The sequence below is a fragment of the Lycorma delicatula genome, chromosome 4, assembly GCF_047948215.1.
Source record: "Lycorma delicatula isolate Av1 chromosome 4, ASM4794821v1, whole genome shotgun sequence".
Classification (NCBI taxonomy): domain Eukaryota; kingdom Metazoa; phylum Arthropoda; class Insecta; order Hemiptera; family Fulgoridae; genus Lycorma; species Lycorma delicatula.
In genome coordinates, this window is record NC_134458.1 from 76742930 (window position 1) to 76760376 (window position 17447).

At 34.5% G+C, this 17447-nt stretch overlaps 3 protein-coding genes across 3 annotated transcripts; all 3 read left to right on the top strand.

Moving 5' to 3' along the window:
* Positions 1 to 6093: 6093 nt before the first annotated feature.
* On the top strand, positions 6094 to 7053 carry LOC142322650 (uncharacterized). The gene has a single exon (XM_075361729.1). The coding sequence runs from the start codon at positions 6094 to 6096 to the stop codon at positions 7051 to 7053; it is 960 nt and encodes a 319-aa protein (XP_075217844.1).
* A 1350-nt stretch (positions 7054 to 8403) lies between these two features.
* On the top strand, positions 8404 to 9207 carry LOC142322651 (uncharacterized). Its single transcript, XM_075361730.1, has one exon. It carries the CDS (start codon positions 8404 to 8406, stop codon positions 9205 to 9207), a length of 804 nt encoding a protein of 267 aa, XP_075217845.1.
* A 305-nt stretch (positions 9208 to 9512) lies between these two features.
* LOC142322652 (uncharacterized) lies at positions 9513 to 10154 on the top strand. The gene has a single exon (XM_075361731.1). It carries the CDS (start codon positions 9513 to 9515, stop codon positions 10152 to 10154), a length of 642 nt encoding a protein of 213 aa, XP_075217846.1.
* The last annotated feature ends 7293 nt before the right edge of the window (positions 10155 to 17447 follow it).

The following is a 17447-nucleotide window of genomic DNA, read 5'->3' on the forward strand; positions in this document are numbered from 1 at the left end:
ATCATATTTGACCTGGTCTAACAATAAACACCTACTAAGACTTGTTTAACCACAATTAACAAAACATAATTTACCCAGCATAAATAACACATTTATTATTTCATGATTAATTTACGAACATGAAAAAACAAATAAACTAAAAACAGTAAAGCATTAATAATTTGTGACAAAGTAATAAAAACAGTTTTGCTGACAAAAAGGAAAACTTCAAGTTGGTTTATCACTGCACAGATGATTAATGCCAAATTTTTCAAGTAGAGTAGTACTAGTAAGCATTGCTATGATGAGATAAGTGCTAGCTACTGGCATGACACAACCACATTGTTTCATCTCTCACATCCCCTGCTGAGGCATATTTAACAGGCCCCATAAGTAAATGAAATGTATTGTTAAAAGGACAATGTAGAAAATTAGGTGGGTTGATACAATACAAAATGAAAAGTTACAAAGATGAATAAGAGAGGAGACATTTTTGTGACAGAATCTTGTTAACAGATCAACTAGTTTGTTGGAATAGAAATAAAAATATCCAGATTTACTTGATTCAGATGTTTAGAGTTAATTTGATTTGGATGTGTAGAGGATAAAAATAGTACAGAAAGGCAAAGATTGGAATTTACAAAATGGATGACAGAGTACCCCCAACTGAAATTAAAGAGTACTTTAACTTCTGCAGTTTGAAAAATTCTTTTAAGACAGAGTGCATATATAAGAAAATATTTCATATTTAGGTAATCTATGGATATAATAATAGTCAAAGAATAAAGTATGAAGTTCTGAGAATCTCGAGTTTCCTAAAAACTTTTGAATTCTTAGAAAAGTATGTCATGAAATATTATACTCATTCATTTCATTAATTATCAATAAAGTGATTGCTACTCGAATAACTAATTTATATTATACATTTAAAAATTAATTTTTCCACTTACTATTCTTGTTTATAATCCACATTCCTTCACTTGGAGGTTGCCCCATTCCAGTTTATTTATTATAGAGGCAACAGGTGACCAAGACTAAACTTTCTCCTTTGTAAGTTTACAAAATTTATTTATAAACGGTCACTAAAATCCTTGTACAGATTATTTCCTTCAATTTGTATTCTGTTGTCATGAGTTTGTGTGTCATTAAAAAGACAAGTTTAAGCGGCTTATCTAGTGGAAGTTGCTTGAATAACCTGAGCAGTTGTTATTATAAATATGGAGGTTATGTGATACAGCAACACCAATCCTTTTGTCAAAATTTGTAACTGGCATATTTCAGAATGGAATAGAGATCAAGTAAAAATAGGTTCTGCATGTTACAAATAGATTCTGTACAGAGAATTTAAGACACTGGTACATTCTATAATCTATGCTAATGGTTTGGTTTGGTAACAAAATTACAACAATAATTGCAATTTTTATGACTGTAAAAACTTGGATTTAGTAAGAAAAATAAGAATGACATTCAATACCAAAATCTCCCCCATCATCAAAACTTGTATCTCATGGACCTGTTTTTGACATTAAATGTTCCTATTCTGACACTACCGGCACTACTAACGACACTTCCCTAATGTATTAAACAATAAAATTTCATCCACCTTTAATATGAAATAAAAATTCATCATCAGACTTTAGAGTAAAGTTGAGAATTCACAGCCTTTCAGTCGGAGCATTACCATCAGAGTTGTTTGGTTTGGGTTACTGAAGAAAAGAGCAAACCTTTAGGGTCAACGTAAGAAACAAAAATCTTTTAGTTTCTTAAACAATGTTTTATCAGTTCAGAGAGCAAGGAAGAATTCAAATAACTTTTAATAAACTTGTGTATCATGATTTCTCTGACTTGACTAGTTTGCTTGACTAGCAACAGTTTATGAACCAAAAGATTGATATTTATTTGACTCCAACCAATATAAAAGGCATTCTTCTTCACAATTAAATCAGTGCCAATAAAAAATCATTTCTTTAAAGAAACATAACAAAATTGTACACTGCTGTTTAAACTTGAAAAACCATTGTGAAATCAAAAAGTAAAAAGAAAATTAAGCTAAATTAAAAAAATGTGAAAATGTAATTTTACCAGGGTATTTGCAAGGAAACATTTTACACACACATACTGAATACTAGAGTAAGATGTTGTTAGACAAGTTACTTTTTTTATCTATTCAGAAACACTAAGTTGAGTACAATATTTTTAAAATCATTAATTTTAATTTTTCTTAAAATTTAAAACATTTTTTATTTAAAAATCAATCAATCTGTTTAAACAATCACTAAACTTTTTTAATTTCTCTCATTTATTTATTATATTTATCACAAATCTTTATCATTTTTTAACAAACTGAAGTAACTTGAAATTTTTTATTGCTTACATTTTGATCAGTAATAATCCTCTACAATTGCATTTTCTGTATTCAGTACTTGCTGTTGCAAACAGGATACCATGGTACCTATAAAATGTCAAAATAAGCCTTTTACTATCCAAAAATTGTTTGGAAGTTGGTAGCAAAGTTTATGATTGTTTCTTCTTCTTCACTACCTTCAACATTATTGTATGCAAGGATGCTTTCAATGATATTGTCAATAAATTTGGCTAAGGTTGACTGCTGTTGCTACCTCATCGTCGTCAGCCTTACTGTAAAACATTATTAATTGTTTAATCTTTTTGAATTTTAATGTTTTCTTCGATGGAACTAATTTTACATTTACTTACCATAATCTCAAAAAAAAAACTTTTATCAGAGTTGAAGAATGTAACGTATGTATAATAAAAACACTGAATGTATTCTACTACAGTATCATTACACTACATGAAAATATGGTAATTGTATCTGATTCATGGGTTTAATAATAATCTAACTATCAGTAGAAGTCAGATTGTACTCTGGTATTGCCGACTACTGTACACCATATGCTACTGAGTTTACTAATTACAAGAAAATGATGAAAAATTAATTCTGTATTAGTACAATATTTCCAAACATAGACCACTTACTAAGTTTTTACAAAATGACACATTATAACATTTCAAGAATTTCTTAATGAGAACTGCAGTATAGTACAATATGTATCACATCATGTCTTATTACTTTATCTGATTTAAGCCAACATTTATGACCTACATGAAGCAACGAGAGGGAGAAGTGTACTGTCACTCTTGTTATTTAGCAAATAAAGAAAAGGTGTTATGTAACTAATAGGAAAGAAACATAACATTATCAAAATTGATGAAGTTTATAGCCACCCAATCAAAACTCTAAAGTAAAACAAAAATTAAAAACTTTAATTATGTATTTAATCAAACAAATAATAACTCATCCCATGATAAGTTCATCTCAGGTAAGGTGAACCTTCAGACCATCAGTTTGGTGCGAGAAAACAAGCACTAAATATATGACAACTTTTTTTTACTGTTTCATAATTGTAAACAAAAGCAGCTTGATATGATACAAGTGTATTCATTTTTTTAAAAAGTAAATAAAAAATTGTTCTAACAGAAAACAAAATTAATTATTAAGTTTTTATTTTCTCCTTATCTCATAGCTGAGACTATTTATTCATCTCTGTTTAGAACTGAGTCATCATTATAGAAATATACAGCTAAATTATTCAACATGTTTTACTTTAAAAATAAAAACAAAGTTTTGTTTTAAAAACCTAACCAAAAAAAAAAAGAAAGTAAAATTCTAACTTAAAGCTCTGGCATATAAGTTTTAATTACAACTTTGGTTCTATGATTTGTTTATTGCAATTTTCAGTGGCCAGAAAGAAACGTTAAAACAAAGTTCTGAAAAGTTTTATTAGTAGATATAGATTGTTTGTTCTAGCACAACAGCCAATCAGAGAACAGCATTCTGATCACGTAATTTAAGCAGTGCACACTATTTTAGAGAAAAAGTTACATATATGCTGCCTTTTACAGGCAAAATTCACATATTTCACACTCTTTTACGGGCGTCATTAATGAGTCTTTAACGGGATTCCCTAATCTTTTGCTGCACAGACACGCAAGCAGCTAGGGTGAAACTAGTTCTATGCAAGTCACATACCAGTCGAACCAAAACCCTTATCATTACGTTTGGTTATGTAATGTTTCGCTTTCCGTCCACGATATTTGTTTGTATTCGGATATTACCATTTGCGCGATTCTCATCCCCCTCTGCACCGTAAAATCTTTATCGCCCAAATATGTAAGACCGATTTTAGTTTCACCGCGATAATCAGCATCGACCGTGCCCGATGAATTCACAACTGTAATACCATAGCTCATCGCCATACCCTATCTAGGTCTTATTTATGCTTCATAATTTTTAGGCAGCGATATAGCAATGCCGGTCGCGATTATTTTTATTTCGCCCGGTTTTAAAATCGTATCGTTCGTTGAAACTAAATCTAAGGCGGCGCTTTGTTCGGTAGCGTATTTAGGAAAATCAACGAAATTATTCAATTTCTTAATTTTAAAAACTTCCATCTGAAATGTCTATATTTAGAAAATAAATAATACAAAATTTATAATCTATCGAGGGAAAAAAATTATATACAGGTGATTCAAAGAAACTAGAAATTTTGAAAGTTGTGTTGGTAGCCGTGGGCGATTGGTACCACTTGATAAGTGGCGCCAGCCTCTCTAACCTAACCTGCCATTTAGTTGTCATGGATCCTTGGAGTGGTGCGGAACGTGCATTTGCTATCAAAGCGTTTTACAAAAACAATGACAGTGTGGAGGGAGCGCGTAGAGAATTTCGCCGTCATTTTAATCTGGGACGGCACGACCGTGTTCCATCAGCACATGCAATTAAAACATGGATATCTAATTTTGAGGAAACTGGTTCGGCAATGAAAAAGATACCTCCAGGCCGTGAGCGAACCGTCCTTACACCACAGAATGTTCAAGCTTTGCAAGATGCTGTCACACGAAGTCCACATCGGTCAATCTGTCGTCTCTCAGCATCTTTACAATTGTGTTTGGTTTAAAATCAGACACGCTTTAGTATTAAGAACATTCTGTTATATTAGTCAGTCGGAGTTGAACAGTGTTAGATATACATCCACGCCAATACGGCCTCTGCATCACAGTAACATAGTTTAATATTGTTAATCTTATAAATATAGTATATTTAGTTATCAATCAGTGTGTAATTATTTTATTTGTTTATACAGTTCATTATTCTGCTATAACGTACATTGGTCTCCGGGCCGGATCTTTTTTACTGGTCGTCCGAACCGGATATTTTTTATTGTGTGTGCAGAGCATAGTTTGCGTTTAATATATCGTATAATATAGTTGCGTAATAATATCGTTAAGAAGTGCGGTTAATATCCATGTGTAATTACTATCACGAGGGACAGTCTTCGCGGCGCCCGTCTAATTCGACTTGGAATGCAGACATCGACCTCGGTGCTAAGTAAATAGCCATTTCGTCATGACCCTCAAGCCAGGCTATCTGCTGCCGGTCGCTTATATTAATTGTTTCAGATAAGTAATAACAAATTGGGAATTGTCAGCTCCTTATTTACGTTCCTATCTATGATATAGACATTGTCTATATGATATAGAATGTCTATGATATAGACATTCCTTTATCATTCACATTATTATCTCTTACTGATTAATTCCATCCATATCGTCTATATTTTTAATAATTATTAATTTCTTATTTTCCTAGAAATCTTTAATTTACGTTGATAGTTATATCTATAAGTATTTTATAAGAATTATCATTATGTTTCTTGAAGTAGAAATTACAACTTTGAAAAAACAACTAGGGGTATGTAAGGCTCAATTAACACGCATAAAAACATTTCTCGATAAATGTAATAATGAGACACGAAAAAAGTAATATTAAAGTTAAATATGATGCAATGCCAAATATTTTAGATAATTTTAATAAAACACAGAGTTTGCTAGAAGTACAGGACGAGAAAAATTACGATACGCATTTAGAAGATAGATTAGATTTTGAAGACAATTATTATGAAATAAGGCCGCAAATGGAAGAAAATTTAAAGGAAATATCAGTTTCAGAAACCCAGCACTTCAACTCAATCTTGCATTAACGAAAATAAACCTTCAGTAAAATTACCAACTATCAATTTACCTCGTTTTAACGGTATGTACGAAAATTGGATGCCTTATGCAGATGCATTCAAGGTATTGGTTCATGACAATAAAGATGTTAGTCCAATTCAGAAATTCTACTATCTGAATTCTACACTGACACATGAAACAGCTCAGTTAATAAAAAACTTAGCTATTATTGATGCTAATTACCCGGTTGCTTGGAAATTGTTACAAGACCGATACGAAAACAAGAGATTGATTACATCGGCTCATGTTAGAGAAATAATTAATATTAAGTTAGTTAGTAAGGAAGACGCCAACGAATTGCGTCAGTTCATCAATACGGCGATTAGTAATTTTAATGCTCTCGATGTTCTAAATATTCAAACACCAATTCATGAAATAATTTTAAGTCAACTGTATATAGATAGATTAGATGCAAAAACCAAACGAGAATGGAAATTAAAAAATTCTACACAAGATTTTCCATCTCTCAAAGATCTTTTTGAATTTTCGGAAAATAAATGTCAAGCCTTAGAGGCTTTAGCCTCTTCAAGCAGTAATAAACAAAAAACAGTGTATGAACGGCAAAAATATAAACCTGTTCGACATTCTAGCTCTTATGTTGCTATTAATTCCAAAGTATGTGAATGTTGCAATCAACCTCACACTTTATACAAGTGTTCGAAGTTTATTAATTTAAGTGTTTCTGATAAATCTAAGTTTGTTAAGGATAAGAAGTTATGTTACAATTGTCTTAAATTAGGTCGTTTAGTAAGGAATTGTTCCTCTAGAGGCTGTCGAATTTGCAAGGGCAAACATCACACCTCATTACATATAAGTTCACAAAATAATTCGTTTAAATCTAATAGCAATAATGATTCAGATTCAAACCAGAAAAGTTCTAGTTGTTCGCAAGACAGTCCAGCTTCACATCATAGCTCTTCTAACACATATTGTTCGCTCAAATCAAGAGCGCAATCGAATTCTTCTTTCTACAGCGATTGTTAAGGTCCAAGATAGTCAAGGAAGATTACAACATGTAGATTGCTATTAGATTCAGCTAGCCAATCAAACTTCATTACTGAAAACTGTGTTGAACGTTTAGGTTTAAGAAAAATTCGTCAGTCAGTTCCAATTATGGGTATAAATAATACTCCTACTAAAATAAATTTAGTGTAGACGTACAATTATTTTCTACTTATAACGATTTTAGTGCAAATATTTCTTGTTTAATGTTACCACAAATAACTAACAATATGCCATGCAATGTTATCAACCACAAATCATGGAATCTGCCTTCGAATTTAAAATTATCTGATCAGAATTTTATAAACCAGGAAATATTGACATGTTAATAGGCGTTAAGATATATTTCGAAATTATGAAATGTGATAAAAGGGTAAGACCAGGTGGGTTTCCAGTTATCTTTGAAACTGAATTAGGATGGATTCTATCAGAAAATACCTCTTCAAGTACTCAAATCACATGTTTAACATTAACAAATGATCAACTTCAACAACAGCTCAAACAATTTTGGGAATTAGAAGAGTTGGTTGTAATATCCAAGGCCAAGGAACAAGACGAGTGTGAACAGTATTATCGGAACACAACAACCCGAAATTCTTCAGGTCATCTTATCGTCAGACTTCCTCTAAAGCCAGATCATTCACCTTTAGGAAACTCATTCCATCAAGCAAGTTTGCGATTTCAAGCGTTAGAGAAAAGGCTTCAAATCAAAGGAATCAATCATTTCGTCTGGAATACTCAAAATTTCTTCAAGAATATAAGGAACTCGGTCACATGAAGCCAGTGCCTCTTCAAGGTAATGATTGTAAACAACAGTTCTACCTTCCTCATTATGCCGTTTTTAAGTAAAATAGTACCACAACTAAACTTCGGGTAGTTTTTTGATGGTTCAGCTAAAACATCCACTGGAACTTCTCTTAATGACATCCTAATGGTTGGTCCTACTGTACAGCAAGACTTATTTTCGATTATGGTAAGATTTAGAACCCATGCCGTTGCGTTTACAGCAGACATTGAGAAAATGTACCGCCAAATTAAAATTCATCCAGACGATTGCAGCTTACAACGCATTCTTTGGCTGGATTCACCAACTGATCAAATTTAATGCTATGAGCTTCAAACAGTTAATTATGGCACTGCCTCAGCTCCATTCTTGGCTACAAGGTCTCTACAACATCTAGCAGGAGAAGAAAAACACACGTACCCAACTGCAGCCAGAATTTTATGTCATGATTTCTACGTGGATGATTTAGTTTCTGGGGCTAATAACATCAACACAGCTCTGGCAATCCAATCAGAGTTAATAGAGTGTTAAGGTCTGGTGGATTTCAAATGAGAAAATGGAGTTCTAATCATAAATCACTTTTAAATTCATTACCTCAAGAACTTGTAAATACAAAAACATCAATTCAGCTTGAGAAAAAAGATAGCATTCAAATTTTAGTCTTTAAGTGGTTTCCTCAACCAGATGTGTTTTCTATTTCTTCCAAAATTCCACCATTTAAAGACGTAGTAACAAAAAGAGAAGTAGCGTCTACAGTAGCTTCCATTTATGATCCAATTGGTTTAATCAGTTCTATTGTAATCTCTTACAAAATATTTTTGCAACGATTGTGGCTTAGTGGTATTGGTTGGGATAACTTACCATCATCATTGCTCCAGAAATGGCATGTTCTGGTGTCACAACTTTCTTTAATTGATGATATTAAAATAAATAGAAGAGTTATTATCAATAATCCTACAGCTATTGAAGTTCACGGTTTCTGCGATGCATCACAACATGCATTTGGTGCTTGTCTGTATTTGCGTTCTGTCAATTCTGAGGGAGAGATTTCAGTTCAACTACTTTGCTCGAAATCTCGTGTCGCACCAGTGAAAACTGTCAGCATACCACTGTTAGAGTTGTGTGGCACTTTACTGTTGTCAAAATTGTTACCAATCCTGAATTTGTCGATTGAAAGGGTTCATCTTTGGACGGACTCCAAAATCTGCTTGTGGAAAACGTTCGTTGCGAATCGAGTTTCGCAGATTCAAGATCTAACAGACGTCAATGACTGGAAACATGTCGCTTCGTCAGACAATCCTGCTGATCTCATTTCCAGAGGTTCCAATCCAGAGAGTTTAGATAGAGATTAGGCATCTGGTGGTGTGGACCAATCTGGTTGTATTTACCCTCCAGTTCTTGGCCTAATTCAGACAGTTATGATGTTCAATATATTCCAGAAGTAATACAAACGGAAACTAGTTTGACATGTGTTTTTCCACCAAATGACGATTTAGTTTGTAAGTTTTCAAGTATTTCTAGATGAACACGAGTAGTTGCCCTGTGCAAGAGATTTATTTATAATTGTCGTAATAAAAGGAAGAAAACAGGAAATCTTAATACAGAAGACATTCAAGATTCATTACAAACATGCATCGGATGGTTCAGCAAGAAGTAAATGATCTTCGATCAACTTCTACCGTTCCTAAAAAAAAGTGAGCTTCTTAATCTTCATCCTTTTCTCGATGGTCATAACATAATTCGAGTTGGAGGAAGTTTGAATTATGCTGATATTGCGTATGATATTAAACATCAGATTATTTTGCCACCAAAACACCATCTTACGATGTTGATTATAAAGGCTGAACATTTGAGGTTATTGCACGCTGCACCTCAATTATTGTTAGCTTCACTAAGACTCAAATATTGGATACCACGAGCTCGAAAGGTAATTAGAAGTGTTATTCACAACTGTGTAACATGTTTTCGATTTAATGCAGCCTCCGCTAATCAATTAATGGGTCAGCTGCCCAAACACAGAGTAGAGATTAGTCGTCCTTTTCTTAACTCAGGAGTAGACTATGCGGGACCATTTCAAATCAAGTATGGGAATCCGAGAAGTAAAATAACAACTAAATGTTATGTTGCAATTTTTGTGTGTCTTGCAACTCATGCTATTCACATAGAGCTAGTCCGTAATCTTACATCACAAGCCTTTTTCGCAGCCTTAAGACGTTTCACTGCAAGAAGAGGTCACATCGCCAACTTGTATCAGATAACAACAACGGCACCAATTTTGTTGGAGCCAACAACGAGTTAAATTCATTGAGGAAATCTTTCACGATAAAGAATTTAATACAGACATTGAAAATTACGCTGCCAAGTCACTGAAATGACACTTCATACCAGCTAATTCACCTCATTTTGGAGGCCTGTGGGAAGCAGCTGTGAAGTGAATGAAATACCATCTTAAAAGAGTCATAGGTAAAACTTATCTAACTTTCAAAGAATTTTCTACTCTTTTATCCGATATAGAAGCTATCCTCAATTCTAGACCTATTTCTACTTTATCCGATGACCCTAGCGATCCATCTTACTTGACACCTGAACATTTTCTTATTGGTAATCCTTTAATAGCACTACCTGAACCCAATTTGTTAGATATAAAATGTAACAAGCTTTCCGGATGGCAGCAGCATCAGAAGTTACGACAGAGTCTTTAGTCACGATGGTCTCACGATTATCTCCATGGTTTGCAGCAGCGCAGCAAGTGGAAGTCACCCTCCGAAAATCTTCAACCAGGTCTAGTAGTGCTAGTGAAAGAAAACAATTTACCACCTCAATTTTGGAAAATGGCTGTAATAGACAGTTTTTCCAGGTAAAGATTGTCTAGTACGCGTAGTTCAGTTGAAGGTAGGCAGCACGTTTTTCAAGAGACCTATTACCAAACTTGTGCCATTGCCAATAAACTGAGACAATGTAATTAATATTGATCAAAGATCAACGTGCGGGGAGTATGTTTAAAATCAGACACTCAGCGCTGCATATGGGCAGATTTAGTATTAAAAACATTCTGTTATACTAGTCGGTCGGAGTTGAACAGTGTTATAGTATACATGCACGTCAGTATGGCCTCTGCATCATTGTAATATAGTGTATTCTAGTCATTCGGAGTTGGACTGTGATAGAGTAATCATGCACGCCAGTACGGCCTCTGCATCACAGTAACAAAGTTTAATATTGTTAATCTTATAAATATAGTATATTTAGTTATCAATCAGTGTGTAATTATTTTATTTATTTATACAGTTCATTATTCTACTATAACGTACAACCCGTTACACAATTGCATAGTTCAAGTGTTCGAAGAATGTTAGTGAAAGACTTGCAATTCCATCCATACAAGTTGCAGATCGTCCAGGAACTGAAACCGAACGATGCAGTTGTGCGAGCACAATTCTGTAATGTAATGCTTCAGAAGATAAATGATAAGGAAGAGTTTGTTCACGAACTGTGGATGTCAGACGAAGCGCATTTCCACGTCAGCGGATTTGTTAACAAGCAAAATTTCAGATACCGGGCACAAGAAAATCCTACGCAGCTACACTAGCGTCCGTTGCACAGCCAGAACGTGACCGTGTGGTGTGCTATGTCATCTTACGGTGTTATAGGCCCTTATTTTTTTGAGGATGACAACGGTCTTGCGATTACAGTGACGTCGGCTCGTTACGTAGCCGTGCTTTAAACCTTTGTTGCGGAACAAAAGAGATTTCCACCGATTCTTAACACAGCCTGGTTTCAACAAGACGAAGCCACGTCACATACTGCACGAATATCGATGGCAGCTGTACGCCGATTGTTTGGACAACGTGTCATTTCACGAAATTGTGACATTAGATGGCTTCCCAGATCGCCTGATCTCTCAGCTTGCGATTACTTTTTGTGGGGTCACCTTAAAAGCAAAGTGTTCCACAGTAGACCTGCTACAACGGAAGAACTGAAGGCAAAGATCCGAGAAGCAATTGCGGAAATTCCAGTTGAGATGTTACGTCAAACCATGAACAATTTAACGAAGAGACTTCGTGAGTGTTTACGTAGAAGAGGAGGTCACCTGGAAGACGTCATCTTTAAAAAATAAAATAAAATGTATGTATCCTAAAATTGCAACATTTGTACAATTACATGAAATAAAATTAATTTTCTAAAAAAAATTTTCATTAACGTTATTTAATTTTTTTAATTTCCCGTTTCTTTGAATAACCCTGTATTTATTTATTGTATATGTTCCATCAGATTTGTGAGATGTTGCAAAATACCGATCAAACCGCAGAAATGTATCTATATGTAAGTCATTCATTCAAGTAATATAATAAAGTGTGTGCATGACATCATGGGAATTCCCTCGTCTGTAGCATTGACCTTTGTTCGCGAAAAATAAATAATACAAAACTAATAATCTATTGATGGTAAAAAAATAAAAATATCTGCGACCTTTCACTTATTATTCTTGCTTTATCACTTTACCCGTCAGTGGAGAATTCGCGATTACAATATCGTATATCAATAAACAATATGTTACTGTATTTGGTTTAAAATTCTCTTCCGCTTCGACTTTAATCTTCAAATCAATTGCACCAATCTTTACGGATTCATTTTGACGCGAGAAGTCGATCACATATAGGGGATATTTTGTTTTGTAATCGGAAAACGTGTACGGCGAATCTATATTTTTATAATATGATTTTTGAAAATTAGTATACATTCTATACATCAACGCTTGATTCCCCTGTAAATCTTCATAGGGATATTTATTCGAATTAATCATTACACAAATATTTTTAACGTTACAAGAATCGAATTCTGACGCGTCCCTCACGGCTTTATCTTTCCTATTGGTTTAAAAACCTACAATAACATAGCGCGGTTTATCTATTTGCGACAACGTTGTCACATTCTATATAAAAGAATTCGTTTGAGGAACCGCTGTATTTTCATAAAGATCCCACGCTCTGAACGCAATACGCACTTCTTTATTTTGATCTCTTATTTTAGCTAATTCCAATTCATATTCGGGTGCCACCTTGAGGTATGGGACAACCCACACGATGTCTGTTATTCTATCTTAGATGTGTGGTCGGGAACCGTAGCGCGTTTACATCGCTATCATAACGTCTCAACACCAATTCCTGTCTGTTGTTTATGATTATTTTTTTATAGTCTTCAGCGAAACCCAACAGCATCGATAACGGTACGCATAAATTAAAATTACTATTTTCATCTAAATCGACTTTATTTTTTCCACTAATCCATCCCGCTATTTCGCAGATGTCAACATAGAATTTGTCATTAAAAGAGCGTTTTTCATAACCGTTGTCACGCCTACATTTCTCATCGACGCTACTACTTGCGCGTTAATAAGATATCGTATATCCTGGAGTAAGAAGGCCACGCCAAAATTAACTAATTCTGAAGTAGTCGATTTTTTCCGTCCGTTCCGACGAGTTTGCTGGAAACAATCAAATAACTTTCACCCGGAACGGTATACACATCCGGTTGATTTATAGGGATTTTAATCTCCTTTTCGATTTTATTCGCTAAGGAATAATGATTGTGAAATTGATTATATGTCAGAGATTCATCTGAACGCGCTACTTTATTAACTGTTAAATAATTCATCTCTATAGACAAAGTTTAATTTTTTCATTTCAATAACGTAATGGCGCTTTTAAGTTTCCCGTCGACGATTTCAAAACCTAAAGATTTTAATTTTTAAACGCTTTCTTCGGTCAATTTGTAACGTTTTTTAACATCAATTTCATCATCACTTTCAAATACTAGCGGCATGTCTATCTAAAATAACAAAAAAAAATCCAAATTACAATATTCTATTCAGAAACTCCGATGGATCCTTGATTCTTTCAAAACCAACATCATGTTTACTCGTTCGCCGCGCAAATTCAATAAATTATCATTTTCATCGGTCAATGATGTAACTAAATCGTAAATTTGTCTTACATCTACCGGTAGAAATTCAATATAAGGGGGATATTCTTCAATCATATCGCCCGGATCTACACTCAGTGGAAACTCATATAAAATGCGGTCATGATTTTCATTTCTATAACTGCCCGAAATAATGTTACATTTCACGCGTACTACATTCACGGGAGCGATATTTATTATTTGATCCGAATGATGCGTCATATTCGCTTTGAGAACTCTCGCTCCACATCCCAACAGACTGCCGATACTGCAATCTGTATCCGAAAAGTCTATCCATACAGTGCTTTTAATTTCACACTGTAACGTATTTGGGTTTGCTTGCAATGTGATGGTTTGATTAATTTTATTCTGTATATAGTTACTGATATGTTCAATTTCGTAACTGCCCGTCGGTATTGTTATGTAATGCTTTTTTGTCAACACATAATTATTATTTTCATCTTTTTTGACATCCTTTTCCAAAGCAAAACAAAATTTATTATTTTTGTTTTCCTCGACGTTCGGGATAGTGTTGGCGGTCATCAACCATTTGAGACCCAATCCGTATTGACCTTTTGAAAGGTCGATTGGAGGAAAAAATGATTTTTTAATCATCGAACTGTTACCGTCAATCGATAATAGACACGACATATCTATTTAGAAAAAATAAAAAACAAAAAACGTATAATTTATTCGGATAAAAATTCTAAACATAATGACCGCAAATTACATCGTCGTCGGTTTGATATCTGTCATAATTGTACGTTAAGTTGGATTTTCTGAAATAATTCATCAGTTCTGGAAGCGGATGCGCATCGCCTATGCTATCAAAGTAATCTACATTTTTATCGATTTTTCGGAAACAAACCCAATGCGTACCGCGACCCTTTGAGGTGTCTAAATTCACTATCAAACGTTCATTTTTCCTAATCTTTTTCGGTAAAGCGACCAACATAAAAACCCGGAATGTGTGGAATTTTAAATTGTTTCGCGTATTCAATCATTTCGTGATCGTACAAAGCGTGAATTGGTATTGAATCGATTATTTTTTTCTTAGCCGTACCACCGTCTTTCTTAAGCCTCAATCGACCAACACTTTTCTTATGCCTCAGTCAACCGCCAAATTTGGATTTAAGTTTCATCGCGTTAGTTACTGCGTAGGCAGCCGCTCTTTCAGTCAAACTGCTATCTGGCGCAAGCACACGTTCCCACGCCCATTCGGCAAGCGCTTTGTAGGCTTGAGATGTTGTTTTATTATCTGAGTATTTCGAATAAGCTATATCGTGCAGTTTACACGCCTCATCTAATTTATTTATGCCTCTATCACCGCGCTTCAGCCTCTTATCCAAGTTCGTGCCCGGACCGCAAAAATTGTAACCTGGAATATGAGCTTCAAACGGTAATAAATCTATAGCCTTATTGATTACTGACCCGATTATACCGCGTCCCCTTTTTTTCTTGGAAATATTTTTCTTCTTCACCTTTATATCTCTATATATAAAAAAATTATTTTTTCATTCAAATACATTAATCATCATGACGAACCAAATTTATTTTTATGCCATCATTATTGTTTTTATAAATCGCTTCCGAAATTTCCTTAATGGCCGCCTCTATCGCATCATCTATATATCTATCAACTTTTGTTTTAAGCTTGATGTTTTCATCATTTATAAATTGTATAGTATCCTTAGCAAGCGTTTCCACTTCATCTTCTATGTATTTTCTAATAACCGCATCGTATGCATTTTATCTTTCCAAACCTATAAACTTCTCATAGATTGATTGTGTATTCATCAAACATACTTTTGGTTCGACGCAGATTCAAGGCGTCCGCATCATCGATAGGATCGGACACGTTACACAACTTATGATTTTTTATATCGTAATTTCCATCGGTTGTGATGGGGAAACCCGACGACATTTGTTTGGCATGTTTCAAATTCACCGCATCCGAATCACCGATAGGATCGGACACGTTGCACAATCTATGGTGATTTATATCATAATTTCCATCACCAGTCAACGAAAAACCTTCCCCGGGAGGCCCTAGTTTTCCCGCTGTTCGACATCCATTACGACCTAATCTTAATCGTGACATTTCTATATTTTCAAAAATAAAAATTAAAAACAAATAATCTATTCTTCAAATTCAACTTGTTTCAATTCTTTAATTATGGATATCAGTTCGTTAGAAACGCCCTTGTTTCCGGCGTCATATTCGCCTACAAGAGTATGCAATCTAGCTACCAGATCGTTTGGATCGTGCCAATATAAATAGACCGGATTATAATTGAGTAGAGCGTGCAACAACCCGGTGCCGCTGAACGATGTCGATGGTGTTTTAGATGGGGAAATTGATCTGACGGGTCTTTTTGAAGGGAACAGCTTTCTGATGACTTCGTTGTATTTGGAAGATTTATTCGTTTTGACTGCGCCGGCGTCCGTCAAGTGAGCACCGGTACGCTTCAACATTTCACCATAAGTTTCCATATCTGCCGTGTGAACTATTGTCAGATCTGGATTTTTGAACAACAGCTCGAGGACGCCCGGTGTGGCCGAATATATCTCTCTCAAATATATTATATATATCATCTCTCCCAAATGCATTTTATCACAGATTCAATTTTAATACCGCCCAATGTAGCCGTATCTGTATTTTTATCATATTTCCCACCGTATACATGATCTAGAGATACTTTTGGGCCAGTCTTCAACATTTGTATGTACGGTTTTATAGCTTCTGAATAATCTTCACTTGTAATTGTTTCTTGCGTCTCAGAAATTTGTGTAGATGGAGTGTCTGACAAAATATCTATAAATTTAACAGGCTCTTCGCCACCTTCATACGCAGTTTGAGTTTGTTCGCATGGTAGAGTTGTGTGTTCAGATAACATGGTAGAAGAAGCTACATCTTCTTCATCATCTGAAAGTTCTAAATCTTGTTCCAACAAACTCTCTTCACACCTCTGTTGATGTCTCTCTAAATTACTCATCAGTCTATCGCCCAATTCGCGCCCTACTCTATCTATATCAATTTCTCCATCGGTCGGAGGTGGAGGAGGCGGTTTTGGTTCATCTATTTTTTCTTTAATTTCTTGGATCGGTTCGATTATCGGTTTGAAACGTTTAGCGAATAAAGCTTCCTCTTCGGCTAAACCCAACACGAGAGCCGTGTGTTTACGTTTAAATTTTTTATTCATTCTATCAATTTCCACCATTTGTTTCTCCTTTTTATACATTGTTCTATATATAAAAAAAAATAAAAAATTGAAACAAATAATCTATTCGCGTTAGACGGTGCGTTCAATATAGCATCGCTGCGTTCAATCGATGATGATAAATTTATCCATACCGTTCCGATAACGACCCTTATTTTTATCGCTTTCTTTATCGATAACTAGAAACCATACCGATTCGCGTTCCAAACATGTTCGCACACCGATTTAAAGTCGTCAAAGGACATGTCGACGTTCACGTGTTCATTGTAAATTTAAACCGTCTTGTCTGAACAGAATTATAAAATTGCAATTGTCCCGCACGAGTTGTTTTGCTATTTTCGAATACGTTTGCGCCAGATAGAGCAATCAATTTTATTGTGACAACCTCTCGAAAAATAATCACCGATATT